This window comes from Copadichromis virginalis, linkage group LG1, assembly GCF_057382275.1.
Source record: "Copadichromis virginalis isolate Kocher_CV1m ecotype Utaka linkage group LG1, C_Virginalis_male_GT1.1, whole genome shotgun sequence".
Classification (NCBI taxonomy): domain Eukaryota; kingdom Metazoa; phylum Chordata; class Actinopteri; order Cichliformes; family Cichlidae; genus Copadichromis; species Copadichromis virginalis.
Genome location: NC_140618.1, coordinates 4,484,697 through 4,509,486, shown reverse-complemented (window position 1 = coordinate 4,509,486; position 24,790 = coordinate 4,484,697). Strand labels below are relative to the sequence as shown.

Genomic DNA, 24,790 nt, shown 5'->3' with positions numbered 1-24,790 from the left:
ATAACAGCTTGTTCGAAACACTTTTAGTAGCAATGACTTAGAAGTAATCATCTTCTGTGTCACCACAGCATTTCAGTCGGGTTGATGTCTGGACTGGGCCTTTGCAGCACCTTGATTCATTACTTTTTCAGCCATCCAGTTAGGATTTGCTGGTTTTTGGGATTATTGGCCCATGGCATGAGCCAACTCGGGCCAAGCTTCAGCTGTCGGCCAGGTGGCCTAACATTTGACTCTAGAAGACTTTGGTATACAGATGAGTTCATGCTCAACTCAATGACTGCAAGGTGCCCAGGTCTCTGGCTGCAACACAAACCCAAATCATCACCCCTCGACCGCTGTTCTTGATGTTCTTGTTGGTGTGAGATGTTTATGCTGATATGCTGTGACTGCAAACATGGTACTGTGCATTATGTGTACTTTGGCATGCAGACCGGAACGGGCAACGATCGAATCCAACAACCTTCCCTTTAGTAGATAACTTGCTCTGCTTCCCAAACTACAGCTGCCCCAATATGATAGGGTTGTGCTGTTCCTCTGAAGTTGTATTTACCTAATTTTCAGACCTGCAAAGAAGTAGATTATTTTTATTATGTCCTGAAGAACAGAGAGAGCTGTGTATAATAGGTCCTCATTAGAGTAATAAATGCAGTTTTTGCAACCAACATGGATTTTCAGCCACCACAGGCCAATTGTATTGATTTATTTCCATATGATGAGATTAACATTGACTTTTCTTTTGTGTCCATATGTAGGGTTTCAGTTCTTTACACTTTATTTAATTCAGTTTTTACTAATGTATTAATAAGTGACTAAACTTAGTAAATACATTAGAAACATGGATATAACATAACCAACAAGACAATAAAAGCAAGCTGGCTGACTTGCTACAGTGTGACCGGTTAAACCAAGAAGAGCATAGTACTTTTAAAAATACGTCTCATGTAACTTGCATAAAGCCCTATTTTATAACTCAGTGTATTCAGTTTTGATATCTGTTTTCTGTAATAAAACTTTAAAACCGGATTTACAAATATGCCCCTGTTCATGTTACTTTTAAACAAAAAATAGTTGTTTTGAACTTTTTGAAAGGCAGAAAAATATCATCCGTCTGAGAAAAAGAAATAGAAACACAGATGCTAGAAGCTCTTTATAGCTTGTAGCAGCTATATAATAAATTTAACTTTCTTCCTTTTTAAGATCTATTGAATGACAAAGAAGATTCCAAAAATTAGAAAGGAAACCTTCAAAAGATAATGTAGAAAGAGGTGTTTATGAATATAATGAATATAGTATATAAACTTACCTGCGTCTGGTTTCATTTGGCCTGGAATTTGCACAGATTTATTTCTAGTGTTATTCAACAAAGAGCTTTACACTTACAAGCCACACCCACACATTGACTCACATTTCCTGCAGTTTTATTTGTGTTAGTCTGATCACTGCTCATTTGTCAGCAAGCTTCCAGCAATCTGCCACTGTTGACTCAAACAGGAAACACAACTGCTGCAACTGAACTTGCGTGCAGTGATTTTTTTTTCACCGCAATCCAGATGTTGTAGCCAGTCTTCTGCCTTAACTGTCGTTTATAATTGCACCTGTAATTCAAATTGAATTGATAAAATGTTTCTGCCTACACTAACAGGCTCCACTTTTCACTTCTAGGCTTTTTTAAAAAAAATTGTGCACATCTGGAACATATTACGTGCCAGTTAGGGATCGCCCAGGAATCGGAAGCAGTGCCTGTGTTACAGACAAGAGAGGAAAATTAACTGTCAGGGCTGCATTAAAAAGGGGGGCTGACTCTTTGGGCTTCCGTCATGATTCAGACCACTTCAGTTTCACTCAGCGCAGAAATGGTGTTCGTGTATTTACCAGTGGTAGTGTTTTTGCCGATAAAACGTCCAGTGAATTAAACCTGTAAGCAAGTCGCTCACAATCCTTTTTAAAAACCAAAGCTATTCACTATTTAGATTTATTTATCATTAAATAATTTTTTCTTTTCCAAAACGGTAAAAATAAGCCTTAGAGAAGTAATTTTAAATTTCTGCTCATCAGTGCTTGCCTTAATATGCACACACACACACACACACACACACACACACACACACACACACACACACACACAGAGCAACAGACTGCTGGAGTTCAGAATAAAGTTACCACCACAGGGAGCTGTAATGTGTGTGCATGCTTGATTTTTCTTCTTTCCTTGTGAGGAATGCAGAATGTTAAGTTAATGAAGGAGGAAAAGAAGGAAGGAAGGAGATTGTTGAAGTGATTTCTACACTGCTGCCAGTAATGAGGACAGAACGATGCCTGTTCATATCACACAGCTAATATATAGTAGTTAGCCACAGTCATTAACAGTCCATGTAAAATAATTGCTGAAACCACTAGAGACAAGTGCAGTTTGAAGATGTAAAATGTTTGCATAGTTTCAAATGGCAATTTTGAACCTCTAGCGCACACTCTAGTTAATGACTCCTTTGATTGTCTGACATCTTTAAGAATGTTTAATTTCACTAAATAGCAAATCAAAAAGAAATAATAGCTACAAAAGTTCTTAGTGACACAAGCCCACTGGCAGTAGTACCCCCTTTTCCAACTCCACTGCAAGAACTTGAAACATCATAGTCCCTAAACTGTTTTTAAGGCCTCTTTTAGTAATTGCAGTTTTTAGGTACTTTCCCAGACTAAGAGGAAGTAATACAGTGTACGATGGCTGGTCAAATACTTGACTGCAGCAGCAGCAACTTCCATTAAATAGTGTTAAACTTGACTGAAACACTGGCCATGTTAACAAGAGCACTTACCATTCTTGGGGAAATGAAGAGGAGGAGGAAACAGGATTAGAGAGAAATAAAGGTGAATGACAAAAGGTGGCGTTTCATTACCAGCTGCAGAGTTTCTGTTTGCAGTGCAAAAGCAAAGAGAATCAAAAGGTGTAGTTTAAGGAGAACCTCCCCAGCAGTTACTTACCCCCAACACTAGTTTCATCAAAGGTGATGTTTTTCTCTCTCCATGAAAGCTGAGTGCTGTTTAACTGGTGACTCGTGTCGCTGAATGTTCAATACAGCATAATTGAATATTTACTTTGATACTATTTTGTCTACATTACAATGACTTGAAAAGTTTGTTAGATCAAATATCAATTTAAAAAATCTCAAAACAAATCCCAAAATGGAAAATACTTTAAATTTGACTTTATGTTTTGATTATTGTATTTGTCTAGCATAAGATTACATAACAATAAAAATAAAAATAGAAGTAGTTATGGTAGTCTATGGTATTAGACAGTGAAAAACTGTAAAAAGGCATTCATTTGAACTGCCAATAGGTCAAAAGTCAAAGTCAGCTGTATTGTCAAAGACCATATGTACAGTCATACACAGGAATTTGAAATTGCAATGCTCCCATGGCCCTCAGTGTACACTAAAACAAAAAGATAAAAATAAAATAGGAGTCTTATGTACAACACAATGAAAAGCTACATTTCTACATGATCTTCTTTGTTTTTACTTCCTTAATTAACAAATTAAGTGAATGAATTATAATAAGATGATAACATTTTGAGTAATTTAATGTTTAAGTGACTGTGAACACTTTGCTTTCAATTGTAGGGTTATTTATACCATAAATGGTTAAGTTTAAACAGGACTGCTTAACATAACTTGTAGTATTATATATGCAACTAAAAAGATTTTAACAAACATATGTACTGCACTTTTAATCTGCTGTGGAAAATTGTATGAAAATGAAATAATGTTTTTAACAGCGACATATTATTTTTGTTGAATTCTGAATACGTCGGCGCTCCAAGTCTAAAATCTTTTTGTTCTTATTTCCAAAATTCTTTCTCTACCTCATTTAATCAATGCAAAGCATTTTTAATAAAATCTATTAGAAGCTGATCAACAAACGTTCCCCTAAATGCAATTACGGATAAAGCCAAGGTCTGCATCTCAATCGCTGTTGCATCTACCACCCTAATGTTAATATGAAAGGGAAAGGAGAACCCTCTGAAGACGAGATGGGATTCACAGCTTATTAATGAGATGAAAGTCAAGGAAGAGGAGAGGAGAATGCTCTAATCCAGATCGTTTTGTACCGTCTGTCTGTTTTCATTTTAAATGAGACATTAGGGGATATACGTAATTGCATCCTTTCGGTTCACTCGCATTCTCTGTTTTTTTAGTTTGTCTGAATTGCTTAAGTATTTGGAAAACCGCTGAGACCTAAAGGGGGAAAAAACACAGCAGAGGGAGTGATACAGCGGTTAAAACAAACAAACAAATGGAGAGAAAATGAATGTTTTTCCCAGCTGTGCCAATTTTAAAACTCCCATCTCCCTAGGTGCTGTATTTCACTTAAACTGTAATATGCAGACAACAAAACACAAATCGAGGAGAGACAGACGCACAAATCTGTGACTCCAGAGGATGTTTTCTGGACTTATCTTAACCTTAACTGCTTATTCCCTGATCCAAGCCTAAACCTTAAAACACATATTAACCTTGATTTAATCATTTAAATGAGATGGATTTGTTTTTGTCCCCTATTAGGAAGAAACTTATTCATAATTTAACCTAGTAAAATGATTTACGCTCCCACAAAGTGAGAAATACTTGGAGCACACAAAAAAACACAAAGACGAGTGTCAGGCCATTTTACCTGATTTGAATCCAATAGAACACCAACGGGGCAATTTGGAGAATTCCCTTATGAAGAAAGTAAAAGAGCATCAGAGAGAAGAAAAAATGCCTCTAAGGAACAGCAAAACAACTCTCCATAAATCAGTGAAACCCCTGAAAACACAAGTAAAAAATGGAACATCCACAAAGAGGACTGAGATATTTCACCGCAAATAAAGATATAAACTAATTTCTTTTGTATCTTATATTCACATAAGATTATCAGCGACGTGGTAAATAACCAAAGAAAGTCCAAAACACTTAGTGGCGACTGGTGAAATAACCCCTTGTACACTTTTCTTAACTTAAAAGCAAACAGTGACAGAGAAGAGTATGGCTGATAGACATATGACAAGATGGTCATTACATTAGAGGGTTACCAAGGCAACCCGAGCCTGACACATCTGCTAACAACAAGCTATCAGCTACAAAGTGATGTGCGATGGGCAAAATGCTGCCTGCATAGACATCCCTTTGGTTAAAACTCTAGTTAAGGCCCTCCTGTGTTACATGTGGAATACTCCCTGGTTTCCTGAATTTTGAGATGTTTTTAAGTAAGTTTCTATAATTATCAATTTAACAGTGTAAAGCTTTTTGCAGACTGTCAGGACAGACACTGTGTTTGTGTGTTTTTTGTTTTTGTTTGTTTTTTGTGTGGTCCAGATGCTGTGATTGTCATAGAGACCTAAATCTGTTTACGAGATTTCATCATGGGAGTGTTTCTTCCTCATGAGGGGGAACTCTTTAGAAACCCTCATGTGATACTGGCAGTGTGTTATGAATTACCATCATGCACTTATCTTGCTGGTTTCTGAATACTAGAAATTAATCCTGTTACACAATATTCTAGGACACACACACAGCGATCCACTATTTTGTATTCATGAAATGCAGCCTAGTAATGCTACAACCTCTGTGCATTGCTATCTGGACTTTGCAGTCAGCAGGTTCTCCTGGCCAGGTTTAGGCCAAAATCTGGACCCCAACACAACAAATGTATCTCGGTGTAATCCAGTGGTTCTCAAACTCTTTACATCGTTCCCCACATGGCAGGAAGAAATATTTTCACGCCCCATCTAAACAAAACAATGACAGAAAGGCCTAGCTGCAGCTTTATTTAGATCATAAACTCATTCACAATCAATCCTTCAGTACTTTTTGTTTTAAACAAACAACTTTCCTTTCAGACAACTATTTGTAACTTTTGTCACTAGACTGCTTCATCAGACTGCACCATTTCTTCAAAAAAGCAACACATTAAATAGAATATGAACATTGCCAAACATGGGAAATAAAGTTCAGTCTTAGTCTTGTTAAAAAAAGGAAAAAAGACATCCAGAAATTTGTTAACAGAGATTAAAAATATATAATTTAGTGAGGGTTTAATACTAATCACTCTTAGTGGCTGCAGTGAGCCTGTTTTTGACAGCAGAGCTGTGGTGGGGCGTGGTCTGCGGCGCGGAAGCGGGGGAGGTGGATGCACCTGAGCAGCGTCCCCAATAACGCCTCACCGGCGTGCCAAAGTAGGTGTCCCAGTCAAAATTTGTTTCCTTTGCATCAGGAGCATTCACTGTGCAGGGAGAGCGGATCCATCTGACTCTGCCTCCGTTACAACATACTAGACGTGGGAGTAATAAACCGTTGTGGTGAAAAATTGTGTTGTTACATTACCGTTCAGTTTGGGGGTTACAACAGAACATGGTACATTGATTGTTCTCACGTATTATCAGACGGGATTGTTTCAATAAACCAAGGACATTTTGACTGATAATTATTTGTATTCTTCTGTAACTGTACAGAGCTAAAACCTCCAAAATATCAGGAGTAGTTAGTCATTATCAGAGGTGTTTGTGAACTAAAGATCAGGAATGTGGGATACTGTTTGTCCGTGATTTGGACAGCCCAGTGCGTGCTCCCGACGAAGGGGAAACAAATTCTGTCGTGGATACCTACTTTGGCACGACCTCGGACAACAGATTCGCACCTTTCAGTACACTCTGCAGCTATCTGTTGCAGCAGATCCACATATTATTAACATAACTGACGCAAATGTCTTTATTCCGCCGTAAAAGTGATTCTGATGTTAAACATTAGTTCCGCATGACTTTTCTGCCAGGTGATTTGCGCCCCACCTGTCAAAACTCTGGTCAAACTCTTTGAGAACCACTGGTGTAATCTGACCAAAGAATGTGCTCCTGATATTCATCAGGCTTCTTTTCATTTTCTTTGGCAATATTTAGTATTGAAGTATTACATCAAAGCACTAGAGAGGGTTTATTTCTCGGACTATTAAGATATTACGCAGTGTCATTTAAACTCTGCAAGCTGCCAGAAACATTCATGTTAGGTCAATGTTTGATTCTAAATTGACAGTGAGATCGTTCATAGATTAGAGCCTGATTGAATGTGGGTTGTACTCTGAATTGTACAAGCCATGTTTGTGGTCAATACGAACTCTTATTTGCACTCGTTGACCTGGTAAGTCTGAAGTTATTGTTTTATGTATTGTTTTTTTAAATGATTGAACAAGTAGCAGACTGCCCATAACGTTATTTATTTGGAGGAAATCACTTTTGATTAGTGGTACTACAGCTCTTTCCGGACCTCGTGATTGCTGCCGCAAACATTTTGCTCAGATTGTGTCAGTTCTTTCCAGTGTGGAAACATAATGTAGGTCCATAGGGTTAAAACTGAGAAAATTCTGAAGTTTAGAGGTAATTTTTACAATGCAAATTTGTAGGGTTTCTGTCTATACAGGTTTTCTAATTATTGTCTCATGTGTCTACGACCTGTGAGCACAGTTAGAACTCTGTTTAAAAGACACATAAAAAAGTACTTTACATATTGATAAATGGCATTTTATGCGATCTTGAACTGGGTGCACTCACTTTTGTTGTATTTTGCTACCTTTATATGAATTCCCACATGCGTCTTTGTTAATGTAAACACCACCGTCTGAATTCTGTTCACATTCCTCTGACAATAAGTTTACTTTGACTTCAGTAAGTCTGCTAACGGTGAAAGGTTTTATTCTTGGCTGCACAATAGGTGTTCTTTAGGACACAACTTTTCCAAAACCATCGGTATCATGGAAATCATTCATCTTCAGTTGAAAAGAGAGCTTAGTGTCATTTCCTTGAGAGTTATGATATTAAGAAAATATCCACAATTCGGCATTTATACAAAACCACTAAACAGCTTTCAGTGCAATGTTACTTGAATGGGCTGTAAATGGTAAATGGCCTGTATTTGTATAGTGCTTTACACAACCAGTCATCCACCCATTCACACACACATTCACACACTGGTGGTGGCAGCTACATGTAGCCACAGCCACCCTGGGGCGCACTGACAGAGGCGAGCACCCAAGTCCTAACACTTACTTTGATGTCTTGTGCAGTTTGTTCCCATCCATGCTCACAAGCAATACACACTACTTCTACCAAAGACTGCACCCGGCATAGAAAGCTAATAGATAACATTAACAACAACAATTAGGAGATGGATTGTATTTATTGGTATTTTTTGCAGTTTTCTGGCTTTGTAACAATGTTAACGCCCTTAAAAGCAATTTAAATCCCACTGTTGTCAGATTTAATAGCTTAAAAGGCTGGATTGCTATAATCTTCTGATTGATAATTGATGTTTTGTGATCAAGTATCTGGGATCCATCCAGGAATAATTGGTAGTACATTTGCATGCTGCACTTTTTAATTATTTTTAGTGAACAAGTGTATTTTTTAAATATCCCATAAAGAAGAACAAGTATTTGATTTAAAGTCTTCAGTTTGAAGAATAAACAGTATGCATAAATTTCTCTTTTTAAAAATGGGTGAATTTCTGTGTAGTTTGGAAGGATTGGTAGAAATAATTGGCACATATCTATTTGTATTGTTGGTAAAGGTCATAATTGATTTTGTGATCAAATTGTTAGAGTCAGAGGTAACGTAAAGCCTTTTTCTTTTCTGTGAATGGCTCTAAAATATCTGATTTTTACTTTTCAAGAGATTTCTTGTCACGTGGATGAAATTCTTACATGTTAGGCAATGGCAATCACCTCTGTAAGGACGGACGCTGGCTCCTTTTCAGATCTAAGACTTAATATCTGAATTCTGTTCTGTCAGCTAAAGCAGGCTGCTGTCTGTCCCTGTTAACTGAGACAGATCTTGGGTCTAGCAGAAACCAGCAGTACTGAGTGAAATGGGTACTGCTAGCCCGTGGGGGATCAAGCCTTCACCAAAGCTCTTTCTTTTTACAAATACAAAAACTAAACTCCATAACTTTTCCGCTCTACAGCTCCAAAAAGATTGACATACTATACTTTGGTTTATTTCTACTGTCACTGTTAATTTGTCTTCATCCTTACACTGGTTTGCAGGTGGAAACGCTAAGCTGCGGTACCAGATCACATCAGGAAACACAGGAGGGGTGTTTGATGTGGAACCAGAGGTGGGCACTATCTTTATAGCCCAGCCTCTGGACTACGAACAGAACAAACGGTAGGAACACACTCAGAGAAGAATCCTCCAAGCTTGCTGAACGATTGTCCATCCCTGACAAAGTTGAAACTTGTGTTCAGGTACAAGCTTCATCTTCTGGCTTCAGATGGGAAGTGGGAAGATTACACGACTGTGACAGTAAACGTGGTCAACAAGAATGACGAGGCTCCGGTGTTTACTGTTAACGAGTACTACGGCAGCGTAACAGAGGAGCTGGATGGTTCTCCAGTGTTTGTGTTGCAGGTACAGTCCAAGCTTACTAGTATTGTTTCTTCATATGACTAGTAAGAGAAGGAATAAACTATATTCTACATAAATATGTTCACTGATGCATTGCTGCTGAGTTTTGTCAGTTTATTTATTTGCCACTTTGAGCTACAAACATGAAAATAAATAGCACTACAGGCCAACAGAGAAGACGGTATTTAAGTTTGAGGTGAACTCTCCCTTAAACCTCTCACGCTTCTCAAAAAAAAGAGTAGAGGCTATGCAGCAAATAATGTCACAAAGGTTGTTTAAACAATGCTGTGTTGGTACTAAGAGACCCAAGATAATATTCCCCACAACATCACAGCACCAGCCTGAGCCACTCATACAAGACAGGATGGATCCATGTGAAAACTGACTCATCGGATCAGGCTATAGCTTTTCAGGTTTCTGTTGTCCAATTCTGGTGAGCCTCAGTTTCCTGTTCTTAGCTTACAGGAGTGGCTCCCGGTGTCTTCTGCTGCATGCACTTCTGCATATTCTGGTTGATAAAATTAGTTGTTGCGAGTTGCTGTTACCTTCCTATGAGCTCATATCTATCTAGTCAATTTGCTTTGAGCTCTGGCTGCTCTAAACTAAGTTTTCTTTCTTTCTTTATTTAGTTATTGTTTGTGGATCTGCATGATATCACAGAGCGAAGATATATTCATACGAGCTTTGATTGTTACACCGAAGCCCCACCAACCATGTCAATCAGTAGAAAGTTGGCTTAAAGAGAAATGAGCCAAAGCAGCTTGTTTTAGACGCAGGGTGAACTTAAGGGGGTGAATAAGTGAGGGTTATTTTAAACAATGAATTATACAGAGTTACTCTGGTATAGCCCAAGCATAAAAATATGCAGCTGATACTGATCATAACAGGTTCTCTTCAAAGAAGCAACCGGAGACATTTTTTAACCAGCGCCTGTAGCTAATATTAAGCAGTATTTTTAATTTAATAACATTTAACAGCTGCCAGAAGAAAAAGAGAATTTTATTTTCTACCGCTCTCTGGTCCTCGGAGGAGTAAGATGTCTAAATAGAAAGTCTTAGGTAGACCACAACAGTAACACAGGTAAATCTGATGTCATTTCCCTTTTACAAACCCACGTAAAACTCAAACTGTTTCTTTTGTTTAACTGCACATTTGTTGATTATGTTGAAGGAGGTATTTGAGTTTTGTTGACTATGTGGGTTATTAAATTGTACATGTGTACACATCAAGTTTGGGTTTCACAAATGTCTCTAATATGTGGATTTAATACTCGTCTGTAGAAGCACACATACATTTTTGCTCTCAGTCATTCTGCAATTACTGTGTTAAGTTAAAGCAACTTTGGCCTGACCTGATGTTACTGCTGCTAATGTGTTGAAGATGAGCAAAATGTGCAGACAGAAGAGGGGGAGGAAAGGTGAGGCTTGGGGTTAAAAAGATGGCCCTTTGCCAGATTTAAATACCAGAGAGTACAAAGCTGCACAGGGCACTTATGGAGTGCTGTGAGTCGTGATATCACGTGTAAAAGCTCCATGATTGTAAGATTGTTGCCTCGCCTGGTTCACTGTGCCTTTCACATTGTAGGTAACGGCAACTGACCCAGATAAGGACGCTGACCAGGAGGCCCTGCGTTACTCTCTCCACGGCCAAGGTGCAGACAGTGAATTCATAATTGATGAGGTCACAGGGAAGATCTATGCCCAGCGGACGCTTGACCGCGAGGAGCGCGCTGTCTGGCGTTTCGTTGTCCTGGCCACAGATGAGGGCGGCGAAGGTCTGACGGGTTTCACAGATGTCATCATCAATGTATGGGACATAAATGACAACGCGCCCATCTTCACGTGCGCTCCCAGCTGTCACGGAGAAGTAGCAGAGAACTCAGCAGCAGGGACATCGGTGATGGAAATGACGGCGACCGACCTGGATGACTCAGCTGTGGGGCAGAACGCTGTGCTCTCTTACAGGATTGTGGGTAGTTTAGATGCCACTAATGCAGAGCTGGGCGGAGTCCCCACCTTCTCAGAAATGTTTACCATCAATCCCACCACAGGCACCATCACTGTAGGCATAGGTGGGCTAGACCGGGAACAAGTTGAGTCTTACCTCCTGGTGGTAGAAGCCAGGGATGGGGGAGGGATGGCAGGAACGGGAACTGCTACTATTCTGATCAAAGATGTGAACGACCACGCTCCGAGGTTCACTGATCACTCCTGCCTGGCAAGGATTTCTGAGAACGCAGAGCCCAATGCAGAGGTGGGTGGCTGGTGTTGCTATCACAAAAACAATACTCCTTAAATGGTAAATGGCCTGCATTTGTATAGCGCTTTTCTAGTCCTTAAGGACCCCAAAGCGCTTCACACTACATTCAGTCATTCACCCATTCACACACACATTCACACACTGGCGATGGCAAGCTACATTGTAGCTGTGTGCTTCAACTCAGAATAGACAGCCAGCTATCTCTTACTTCTTTCATGTTGGCTTAGTGTCAGAATTACCACTCGCTCACCACTCTCTTGTATGTTGAAGGACCTGAGTTCAAGTACAACATGAAGCATTTTTCATAATGGCTTTTCTTTATTGTGTTTACACACAAACACGTTTTTCAGAAATCATTTTTTCCTCTCCTTTTAATTTCAGACAGAAAACGAAACATTTTCCTGCGCAGAAAATTTTTGCAGCTTTAACCCTTGTGTGGTGTTCGTATTTTTGTTACTCAGCCAGTGTTCATGGGTCTGGTGGACCCACTAGAGTTTTGGCTTTCCAAATTAACACTATCAAACAATTTTATGTTAAATTACTCAACAGATGTTTACTTCATCCCAATTACAAGACATATGAACAGCAAACATGGTTAATTTTTTCCCTTTACCTTTGTTAGATCACATTTATGAATTAATGTGCTTCTCGTTTTTCTTTTATATAAAATGTTATAAATAAATCAGTTATAATCAAGTGGAGTGAGTGGAAAGACACAACACATTTACACGTGAAAAAATAATTAATTGTTTAATTTTTCTTTTGAAAAAAACTGAACACGGGTCTCACAGACCCGAACACCATACAAGGGTTAATACAGCAAGATAAATGTCCCTGAGCAGTGAAAGGGACAAAAATTATTACAACCACTCAGTTTATGAGTGTGTTTCAGAGCCAACCTCCTTCAACTTTGTTTGGCAGGTTCTATACTTTTATACTTTTTGGCCACACCAGGGGCAAGCTGCACATCGAGTCCAACAGCAGCAACAATCCCAACAATTCCTATTGTTGGAATAGTTGCTGGTACAATTCCTATATTTAACATCTGCAACAAAATCATCCCAGATCTTTTAGTGTCGCCTTTTTTAGCTGACACTAAAAGATCTGAAACAATAAAACCAAAGGCATCAACAAGCACAGAACTACAACATTGTGGTAATTTGTTTATTAGTGTGTTTGAAAAACAAAAATAAATAACAAGAAAACATGCAAGTTTGGCTGCATTCCATTGTGACCAGATATAATTATTTTTTGGAATCAAACTTGCTGAATGGCTCGTGCATTATGAGAATGATTGGATTCTGGTATCTTCACAAATCTTGAAATTAAATTCACATTAAAACTTAACACCTAATATTCATCTGACAAGCTGCAGGTTTCATTCGTGTTTCTTACAGGAGATTATTAGACCAGCCATGACTTTTAATCAGACCTCAAAATTCATAGGTTCAGAGGTGAGTTCTTTGTTTTCCTAAGTGGAACTAGTTTGCAGTAGGGTTGTCTTAGAAAAGCAAGAAACTCTTGATCACCAGTTTTACATGAGAGATAGATGCTCAGAGGAGGGAACTGCTATTCCATTGTTAAATGGGCCTTTATGTCAATGTTTTCAGTACAATTCAGTTTTATACTGCACTGCATCATGGGAAGTCCTCTGTGTGGATGGGGCAGGGATATTGATAATCCTATTCTTAACAAATGAACACAGTCGGGAGTTATTTTTGCAAGCTTTCCTGTATCATATTGAAAATGATGGATAATTTGCTCTTGTCAGAAATGTGCAGAGACAGTCATGTCCATGTTTATCGTAACTACATTCAGAAAACCTGGGTTATCTTTATTGTTCGGAGATTTAGCACTTTGCTTTTTATTTTTTTTATTGTCAAAATGTAAATAGCCAGTTCCCTTAACACAATGTAATTGCTGGTTGTAACTTGTTCTAAGGTCTTGGATCTTGCAGCAGAGGACAGGGACATTGGTGAAAACGCCCAGCTGACCTTTAGTGTTGTGTCTGGAGACCAGGAGCAAAAGTTCTATATGGTCAGTCACAAGCAGGAGCAGCGCGGCACCTTGCGGCTTAAGAAACGTCTGGACTACGAACGGCACAGCGAGCAGAGGTTCAACCTGACACTGAAGGTACGTGGAAGGCATTTCAATTACAAAGGCTTTCACTATTGAAAATGACTTTGATTCAGATTTCTCTCTAATTCATTGGATTCCTTTTCATAATAGTCATGTGAACCTTCAGCTGACAGTATGAAACATGTGAATGGAAGATGGAAAATTACACAGAATTTAAGGTTTTAAAAATAAATTGATTTTTAATCAGCGTTTAAAGTTTGGCTGCATTCACATGCAGAACAATCCTGGAAAGTTTTGAGTATTGTCAAAACTGATGGGAGGACAGGCTTTTAGAATTTTGTAAGCAATGATCATAAATCTCTTAAACCAACCTGTCAGCCCTTCCATCAACAGCTAACGTAAAGAGTTGTGAAGGTGAAGACAATAGCATAAAGGCAGTCTGACAGTGTCAGTGTCATATGTCAGTTACAGATAAGAATGAGAAAAGTCCCCCAGGCAAGTTTTTATACTGGTAGAACTGACAGAAAGTTGCTGGAAAGTAACCTCGAATTCTAAAAGGATATAAATGGATATAAGTGTTGCACACCCAGAGGAACCAAGGGGAACCCTCTATCTGCTTTTTTATAATTGATGATTTAAAAAAATTCACCAATGCTTTCGAACTGGCCAATTTGAAGACAACTTAAGCTGCTCTTCCTTTATGATATGAGCCAATCCAAACACTTCCTCCTACATATAGTAGTCTTAATTCTTTTCTTTGATTTTTAGAAGTTACAAAAATACAACCAAATTACACTGGTTGTGTCACATAAAGCCTTTCTACTCTTAACATTGCGGTTTTTGTGTATTTCCTTGGATATTTGCAGTCAAGCTTCTCACAGAAACTACTGCAACATGCTAATTAATGTTTTTAACTTTCCCAATGGTGAATAATTGGCTTCATACTCTGATTTAATATTTTTCTTTTTACGCCTCCTTAACCTCTTAAAATTAAATTAAAATTAAACTCTACTCTTGTTTGGTTACCTTGTTAAGGGCAACAACATTTTTGTTGTCCTAAACAAACAATCCATAAGCCACATCCCAATAACAACTTTGTCAAAGTGATGCAAAAATCTCGTGGCATGACACTTCTTCTGTAAAAAAATTAATGTCTTTATTTGCTTTTGTCTGATTATTTTAGGTAAGCTGTTGGCTCTGGAAACTTGGAAGTCTGCTCGGGAAAATAATTGCAAAAACAATAACTGTTTAGTGCACTGTGAAATTATTTTGGCTCTAATTACAAGAAGTATCGAGTTCATGATCTTTGTTATTATGCATGTGTGTGATATTTGTGCGCTTCCTGTTTTAGGTTGAAGACCTGGACTTCTCCAGCCTTCTGCACTGTGTGGTGGAGGTGGAGGACTATAACGATCACGCTCCTGTCTTCATTCCACACTTCATGTCACTTGCTCCACTACCTGAGGACATTGTTGTGGGAACCAGTGTGGCCCATTTAGTAGCCAGCGACTCTGATTCAGGCCAGAACCGTGACATCACCTATAGCTTGTCAGAGGACTCAGACCCTGAGGGTCTGTTCACCATTGATCAGTCCGGTCTGCTGTCAGTGGCTCGGCCTCTGGATCGGGAAAGGATACCCCAGCATCACTTAGTTGTCATTGCGACTGATCACGGTGTTCCAGCTCTGACAGGCAGCGCCACAGTTCAGCTGCCTCTGTTGGATGTGAATGATAACGGACCAGAGTTTGAAGCAGCCTACTCTCCAATAGTCTTTGAGAATGTGTCTGGACCGCAGGTAGGTTTAATCCCATATAGCATACTGTACTGTTATGTATAGATTTTCATAAAGACGAAGCAAATGATAATGATTGACTGTGTGGTTAAAAAATCTTCAGTGAACAAAGCTACAACCCCTCATCCTTTTTCATCTTGTTTAGGTAGTAAGGTTGAACCAAACGTCGACCCTCCTTCAAGCTGTGGATCACGACTCGCCTGAGAATGGTCCTCCTTTCCACTTTGCCGTCCCCCCTGAATATCGCTACAGCAACGATTTCTACCTTCAGGACAATCTCAACGGCACAGCCACACTAACAGCTTTGAGGACATTTGACCGCGAGCGCCAGAAAGAGTTTCTCATTCCTATTATTATGAGTGACAGTGGAAGTCCAGCCAAGACGGTGACCAGCACCCTGACTGTGACCATCGGTGACCAAAATGATCATGCACACGTGGCAGGGGAGAAGAAAATTTTCATTAATAGTCACAGGGGTGAGTAGGCGGTGGTGAAAAAGTAAAACTGAATGCATAAATGTACTTGTTTTTCACCAATTAGTGTGTTTTCATAATATTTGGAAGTCATTATAATTCACATTTAAATCCAGGTAACTGCCCAGCCCGACTCTGTGCTATCAACAATCAGCTTGGGTGTCCTTGAGGCAAAACCACCTTTTTCTGGCCTTCACAGATTAGCTGCACGACACCGATTGGAGGGTTTATTTGAAAATTCCCTTTTGTCTTTAGGGTGATTTTATTTTACTTTGTCAAATTAAAAGTCTGTCTCTTTGTGAATTTAACATTATTTGACAGACGGAGGTCGGTGGGAAAGTTTTAAAATGTCGCTCAACCAGCATCTACTTAATAAAACAGCCTTCATCTACTTTTTAAAGCACATTTTGAACTTTGCCCTCAAACTTTTCTCTCTCTGTAGGTGACTCTCTTAGTGCCAGCTAATTAATTCCTAATCAGTGAGCAGTAATTAAAACACACAAACAGACACACACACACACACACTGTGTTTATTGTGTTTTTCACCTCCGCCTCAACTCTTCCATTGTCACTACATCATCATTCCCCACATGATCACTATTTAGTTGCCGTGACTCCCACGGTGCCGTTCTAAGGGTCACAAAGGCAAATAGTGCTCGATTTGACACACAGTTAATTACACTTTAAATGTTTATTCTCTGACAGCGTACTGCGTTTCTGGTCTGTCTGAACTCAGGCAGTGAATCTCAGATTTTTAGTCCCAGAAAGCGTCCATGTAGTTTTCAGACTTACACAGGCTTCACGGCACACTGCGTTGTCAGTTAGGTTGAGTTATGCATTAGAAGTACACGTCAGGCAGTTAAGGCCTTGCTGCCTCTCTGTTGATAGGTACAGTACGTCGCTTTTGTTTATATGCTTGCACTTGGATTAGCAATGCTTCATCTTCTTTTGCCATTCAGAGCTACAAATGCACATTTCAGTGGTTTTGAACTCTTCTCAAAAGTTAAGTTTCACAAAGACAATCCAGCTAAAATTCAACATGTCAAGGTCTGCCTTTTAAATTTTGAAGGGTACCCTGTGAATAATTCCCACATGGTACAGTGTGAGGAATTGGAGGAGAAAGAGTAATGACAACAACACTTCTTTCTACTTGATTATAATCATTATGCATTCAAACAGCATTTTCTCTTTTGCATTTCTTTCTCCCAGTGTCACCTGCAATGTCACTTCTCAGTTTTGCTGAGACCTGAGTGTCTTTGGATATTTTGCTGTTTCTGCTGTTTTTCACTATGTTTGTACATTGTTGATTTTGTTTTCCTGTGTTTGAAAAGCTACTGTTTGTAGTGTTGTGATTTCAAGGCTTTTCCACTTTTTCTTTATTCTAATGAATGTAAAACACATGAAGCACACACACTTAAACACATGTACAGTATATATCAATCCAAAAGCAAAAACAGAGGGTTATCCTTTAATTCTCCGACATATTTAGTGCTGCTGAATCATTCTCACGCAGACTGATTAACGGATGCATTTTCTCTTTTCAGGCCGTATGCCAACTACAGTGCTCGGAAAGGTCTACTCTCCTGACCCAGATGATTGGGACAACAAGACGTATGTCTTTGAAGGACATGTGCCAAGGTAAATTAAAACAAATTAATTCAATGGGTCAGCAGTTTCTAATCAGAAATGTGTCATAAGCTATTTTAAATGAGTGCGAATGATGGCAGGGCATCTACTCTTTCCAAGAAATGTCTAACATCCTGACGTCAGTGATGCAGGAGTTTCTGTGTGCCAGATTACTTCTTTCATACCCTGAACCAAGTTGCCTTTTACGGCTAATCAGCGGCACCTCCTTGTTTTTTAGTCGTTAGATTGATTTAGACATTTAGATAGTGCAAAGCAACAACTCCCGGAGCGAAATATCCATCTTTGTTTATTACCATCCTATTTTTCTATTACCATTACCATCCTGTCCAATTTTCTTCCTCTGATTCTATTTCCTCAATGCCTCTTCTCAATTTCTCTTTCCATTTTTGTTGTTAATGCATGTGTGTTTTCCTGCCGTCGGATGACGATGTTGTGTTTGTGCCAATACTCTGCTTGAGAGTTTCACTTGCTAAAAGTGACACTGAGCCACAACGCTTCGCACTTTGACAATCTCCCACACACATGCACAGACGAGTCCCGAAGTGACACTCCGGTACCCTATGACACCTTCGTCTTCATCTTTCATGCTGTGTTGAACTCAAAATGACAAACTTTGCTACTTTTTCTCTCAAAGTCAGAGTTCAGGCTTTATGAAGGACTGGGTGCAATATAAGGTATCAGAACTTCACGACAGCTCTCATCTCTTCATGGTTCAAACCCGACTTAAGTTCAGAACACACCGTTGTGCTTTTCTTAATACATATCATACTATAGCGCACTCACCTCTGCTTTTAGAGTTCTGTGCAAAAGTCTCATATTTTGCTTAAAATTAGACAGGCTTTCATGTAACATTGGACACTGGTTGCTTTTTCACTCATTTTTAGTCCAGTCCTTGTACCTGGCCACATAAAAGTGGCTCCTAACTTAAGGGATGAATTGATGTTGTGTCTACATGTTGTGTCTCTTAGAAAACTAAGCAGAGGACTCACTTTGTGAATAGCAGCCTGTTGCAAAAATGCATAATTTGTTCCCATTTTCTTTTTTGTCTAAAAAAAATGCCAAATGTAACACAGTTTGACAGGTGTAGAAGAATATTTTTGCAGCAATAAAGTGATTCCCAAAAAGCTATAAGCTGAAAACTTCACATGTCTTGGCAGTCTGTCAGTTTATCCTTAAGATGGGTGAAGAGTTGCAGGCGTAAAAAACATCATATCTGATATCATATCTCACAGTACAATAATATTGAATGGGTTGCATTGTTGTATTTTGTCATGTTTCTCAGGTCTTTGTCTGAATTTCTACGAACATTATTGCTAAGGATTGTCTTATTGCATTGGAGTCACACTGGGTTAAATATGTACACTTGGGTTTTAAGGGGTATTTATTATTTTCTTCTTTTTTTTGGGTTGTATGGAAGCCCCAAACGCAATTTCATTGTTCTTGACAATGACAATAAATAAATAAATAAATAAATAAATACTAAATACTAATACTAAATACTGCAGCAGATGAACATTGGCTGACAGTCATGTTGGTTATACCAAATACCGACTTTTAAGATTGTTAGAATTGTGCAAACTCTGTTTTTGCCTTATACATGTATGTTTGCAGACTAAATCTGTTTCCCATTTTTCCAAGCAAAATGTGGTGGAGATGAGGGGAGGTTCAAGACCTACTGTGTGTTTCTATTTCAGTTCACCAAACAGTATTTTCAGTGTTTGGGTGTGGATGTTCTACTGTTTTCTACTGCGTTGTTTAGCTAAACAGTGCGGGGGGAAAAATAAGTAAAAAATAAATGTTCTGGTGGAACAATGTTTTCCACAAAGTGGAGGAGTACAAACATACTCTGGACGGGGGTACCAACATATATGCAATCACAGTTTGTCTAACAAGCAATAACTAATAGGACGATGTGTTAGATAAACAAAAAAGTTGAAATCCAGTCGCTACTTTAGCATGATTTCTAAATAAAAACTCACTTTTTTGCCAAATGTATGGCCAGTGGTTAAAATGTTTTGAATTTCTAAAATAAACAGATGATAAAACAAGATAATAGTTTAAATCGTTAGCCAAACAGAACAAACAGAACCAATGAAATAACTCTTAAAGTTGTGAATAGATTATTGAAATTGAAAGCTAGGGCTGGTTAAAGTGTTTTTTGATGAAACAATACAAAGTATGCTGAGTAAGGCTGTCGAAGCTGTTATATTTTGTCAATGGTCCTGGCACACGTTTTGCACAGCCGGCTACACAGAGAGACCTGTGCTGTTTGTGCAGCTTGGAGGATTACTTGTTTAGATTAAATTTTAGTTGTTAGTTGTGATTTTCTTTCATTTTCATGCCACATTAAGGACACCTGAAGTGGTGATGCAAGCACTAAGATATCAAACTAATTCCAGCATACAGCTGGTCTGCCTGCCAGTCCAGGGATGATTCAGTTTTGCTCGTTTGAGTTGGGTTAATGATCTCTAGGTGAGAGATGGGGTGACGTTTTATGTAATGTGTATGTAGACACAGTCATCTGGGGTAGCATTGTGCAAAATGGTAAGACACCAGAAGAAAGACAAGTGTTGGCACCAGAAACAACCTGTAACAAAATAGTTCACATAAGGGTCAATAGAATCAGGTTTCAGCATATTCAGATGTACTAAATGAGGAACCACTGATAGTTAAACCAGTTAAAACAGTAAAATTGTCTTTCAGTGATGTCAATCCTGGAATTAAGTGCTAGACCTAAGACGTGATGAATGCCACAGCATGTGCTGTAAAATGAGTTGAAACAGCTCTTGTCTCCACAAGTGGTTTATTATTTGATTTGCCAAGGTTCTGCTTTGGATTTCCTCTCTAATTAAACTTGAATGAGCTCATTTACTGTACAAAGGGAGCATGGAGACAAGGACCAAGCAAAATTGCTTCCTTGCATGTCTTTGTGCCTATTAGTCAGTCTCATTTTCCCCCTTGCCTCCCTCTCCCTAATGCAACGTCTCTACTCACTTTCTATTATTGTCCCAGAGGGCAATTGATTAACAGAGTAAACACTAAAATCCAGAATAAAAGTCCAGGCTGAAAGGGATGAAAGAATATTTATTTTGGACTGTCTTCAGCTTGGACAGTTGTATCAGAAGTGCAGCCAACTGAAAGAGGAAAAAGTGTGCATATAATTTGAGCTTTTATGTTGGGTAACATATTCATAAACTGTTTCATTAATTCACACTTTTTACGTAATATTAGAGTAACAGTTTTGTATATAGGAGATCACAGTTTGGTATGCTGATCCGTGTGCCAGCAGCATACCAAAACAATCATGTTGGATGAATCAGTGAAATTCCAGATTATGTTTACTTGCAACATTTCTGTAAATTGAATACCATTGTCACCGATGTTCCCTCTAAGCTGCGCGGGTGCGCAATTGCGCATTGCTGGCACAGTCTCTGCGCACAGAAAACCTGCACAAAAAAAAATCGAACCTGAATTGAAATTAAAATTAATACATTAACATATCACAACAATAACATCATCACTTCTGTTTGGTATGATGCCATTAAATGTCTTTAACAGCGTGTGTTGTTGCAAATACCTTCTCCGTGACATGTTATTTACAATTTAGAAAACCTTAAATTTTCTAAAGCTTTTACTAAAGTCTGACTTTTCTAATAACTCCTTTTTGGAGTATTACCTCTTATCATAGCAAATAAACATGTTAGAAATTTGTATATGGCCCAGTCACACTCAAGTAAAAACGAGGACAATGACTGGGGAAAATCAGTAGTTGTGTGGTATTTAATATTTCTACATTCAGTGACAATTTACAAGCAGTTACGATGACGCGCTGGATGCCCAGAGGGTGACTATCCGACTCCCTCAGTCAGAAGGAGATTCCACTGTTGACGATTTATCTCGGTTAACTGCTTAATTTGCAACTTAAAACCATTCAATCATGAACTGATAGCAGGGTGACTTTGTCTTAACGCTGGTTCGTTTTGTTTTCACCATTTCAAAAACAACAAGGTCACAAGTTTAGTTGTGTGTTCCCTCCAGCCACTGTTTTCCCCAGTGTGATTGCAGCATTAGCCAGCCTGCAACGAGTCTGCCAGTATTTAAAATAAAGAATCCAACTTCTAGTTCCTGCTATTTGGTATATTTGCCATTCCATCGGATTAAAGCTACCTAAGGACATGAACTACAACATAATTCTTTAAATACTGTGCTGTACACTATACAAACCATAGACATTAGGCATTCAGTCATACTTTCCAGTTAGCTATTTAACCCACTGATAACTGAAAATTACAGGTCTTTACAAACTCTCAAAGACATAAAGCCATGTAATCAGTGTGCCTCTCCATTGGTGAATCCTATAGATTCAGCAGCTTGAGACTGTGTAGCGCAGTCAATGAACCGTGTTTACCTGCACTGAAATGTAATGCTGCAAACACATCATTCAGTCTTAGGTGATTGTGTCAGCTGTAGCTAGGAGGTTGGTGCATTTGTTAGCTACTTGAATGATCTCCACCTTCACAGAATGCATTATATTACTAGTAATTACTTCTTATATAACTGCACCGGTTAGCAGCTTGCTTTTGAGGGATGTTGGCTGAATACATGAAAGACAGGTTTTCATGTGTAGTTAAATGAGGGTGACAAACTTCATCACCCCTGTTGACTGCTCATCTTATGTGAAATGGCAGAAAAGCATCTGAATGGGTTCCTTTTCTGATTTGGGTACTTGTGTTTTATTTCTTTCCATCAGTTACTTTATTCTGAACAAGCGAACTGGTTTCCTGATCATCAAAGAGAACGCCCCACCAGGCACCTACCAGTTCCAGGTTCGGGTGTCAGATGGAATTTGGCCAGATGCTGTCTCCACTGTTACCGTACACGTGAGGGAACTCCGAGATGACGCCATCTACAACTCGGGGTCACTTCGCCTGGCAGGTAAGATTAACTCTGCAGTGACACGTGAACATGCTCCCTGCTGTCTGAGCCTCCAAATGAGTAGTTCACTAGTTCTCGTAGCGTCTGAAAGTAACTTTCTTGACTTTCTGACCAAAACATATTGTAAAAGGAAAAAAGGTCTACCAACCTACCATGTAGCCAAAGCAAGAACATGTGTTTTGTATCATATTCAGTACATTTGTTTGAGAAATAAAAGATGAAATTCTCAGGCACAAATTTATTGCATGCTCTAATTCTCTAATCAGCTTGTTTAGGTTAGGGGTGTGGATTGATTTGCTAGGATTAGGCAAACGTGTTAGACTTTGGTAATGGCTGTGACTCATGAGATGGAGTGAGTTGTCCACCATTTGGAATGTTGGGGGATCAAGTTCCCCACTTACTCCAGCCACAAACTCTATATTTTGTCTTTTATCTGGTTTTTAATTAATGTAACTGTGACCCGAAGTTTAAAAGTATGTTGGATTGGTGCTGTTGGTCAAATAAATCTTGTAATGACCAGATATTGAAATATCTATGGGTTTTTTGTTATTTGTAAGGTACAAATGACTTCTGTCACTGTCTCTGAAGCTAATAGTTCACTAATTATGCAGTATATAAAACAGTAAATATGCATCTTTCGGCTTGGTACAGCAACTTATTTACCGATCAGAAAGTCAGGGGATCAGTCCTGTGTGAATGTTAGAAAGCACTTAGGCATAGAAGCAATGTATTAGGGCTGCCACGATTAGTCGACTAGTCACGATTACGTCGACTATCAAAATCGTCGACGACTGATTTAATAGTCGACGCGTCGTTTGAAGCTTTGTAAGATCACAAAAGACGCAGGAATAAGTAGTAGGATTTAAGAGTGTAATAACGGACTGAAACAGAAGATGGCAGCACTGCATGTACAAGGATGCCAGCTGCCGTTAAACCCCGAAGAAGAAGAAGTAGCTCTGTCCCAGAATTCATAGCGCAGCCCAGCTCAGTTTCCAACGATGGCGGCAGCTACTTAGTTTTAATATTACTCTTATTATTCTTTCTGGGTCACAAAATAAACGTTTAACATATTTTCAGGCGAGAATGTAGCTGTGTAAACCTCAAATATCTGCTCAGTTTATCAAGACACCACATATTTTCAAAAGCGCTCCGACGTTTTCGGAGACGTCTGTTACCCACTAGCTCGATAGCTAGCCGGGGGCTAGGTCACTAGAGCCGGTGAGAACACCGGACTCCCGGCAAACAGTTTATATATATATATATATATATATATATATATATATATATATATATATATATATATATATATATATATATATATGAGTCACTTAGATAACTTAAAAATGTTATTGTTTGGCTTTTTTAGTATTTTATTTGTTCCTGAGTAAATCGGTTTGGCTGAGATTAAAGTTATAGTTTTTACACAGCTGAATAAACGTCAAGCAGACAGCTGATTATCAGAAGTGTGAGATGCTGGAGAATATACTCCGGTGTCCTGTTATATTTTAGATAGCAAGGAGTTTATTAAATTTCACCGAAACAATCTGCAAATTTCATTAAAATGTAATAAACTATCATCTTGTCTTTATTTTTAGTTAGCACATACCTTAAACACTTAAAGCTGTAAGCTAATGATAGTTATATAAGAGCAGATGCTGCTGGTGCAATAAGCTGTACGTTTTATGTTCAATGGATGATGATCTGATTAGTCGACTAATCGCAAAAATAATCGGTGACTAGTCGACTATCAAAATAATCGTTTGTGGCAGCCCTACAATGTATGAATGTGTGTAACTGGGTGAATGAGACCTGCAGTAGAAAGAGCTTTGAGTGCTCAGCAGAGTAGAAAGGTGCTATCTAAGTCCCAGTCCAGCACCATACTTCCTGTCTTGAATAAATTCAGTGAAGATGAGACAATGTGTGCAGAATGCTGTAAATCACAATTAAGTTAGAGCTGTGAACATTATACCCTGGAGAGTATTAACTTGATCTCCCCCTAAAGAGACTATAAATCCATATGCTTCTGAGTCTGCAAAAACCTGTACTTGACTAATTTACACTTGAGCTTTGGGGTTTTTAATTTTCCACTAAGTTGCATCAGTTTTGTTACAACATATCAAAGTACGTGACACATTTCATTATGACCTACCAAGCTCACATTTCCATCTTCGCACT

The 24,790-nt window shown here is 38.7% G+C and overlaps 1 protein-coding gene across 1 annotated transcript in view; it reads left to right on the top strand.

Annotated features, from left to right (window-relative positions):
* The window catches only part of LOC146718174 (neural-cadherin), a 333,699-nt gene that overhangs the window by 149,905 nt on the left and 159,004 nt on the right, over positions 1-24,790 (top strand). The window contains exons 17-24 of the mRNA XM_085431334.1: positions 9,070-9,190; positions 9,271-9,433; positions 11,015-11,683; positions 13,631-13,822; positions 15,120-15,567; positions 15,710-16,036; positions 17,578-17,671; positions 22,431-22,615. Of these exons, the coding sequence (XP_085287460.1) occupies positions 9,070-9,190; positions 9,271-9,433; positions 11,015-11,683; positions 13,631-13,822; positions 15,120-15,567; positions 15,710-16,036; positions 17,578-17,671; positions 22,431-22,615 (2,199 nt within the window). The remainder of the gene's footprint in view (positions 1-9,069; positions 9,191-9,270; positions 9,434-11,014; positions 11,684-13,630; positions 13,823-15,119; positions 15,568-15,709; positions 16,037-17,577; positions 17,672-22,430; positions 22,616-24,790) is intronic.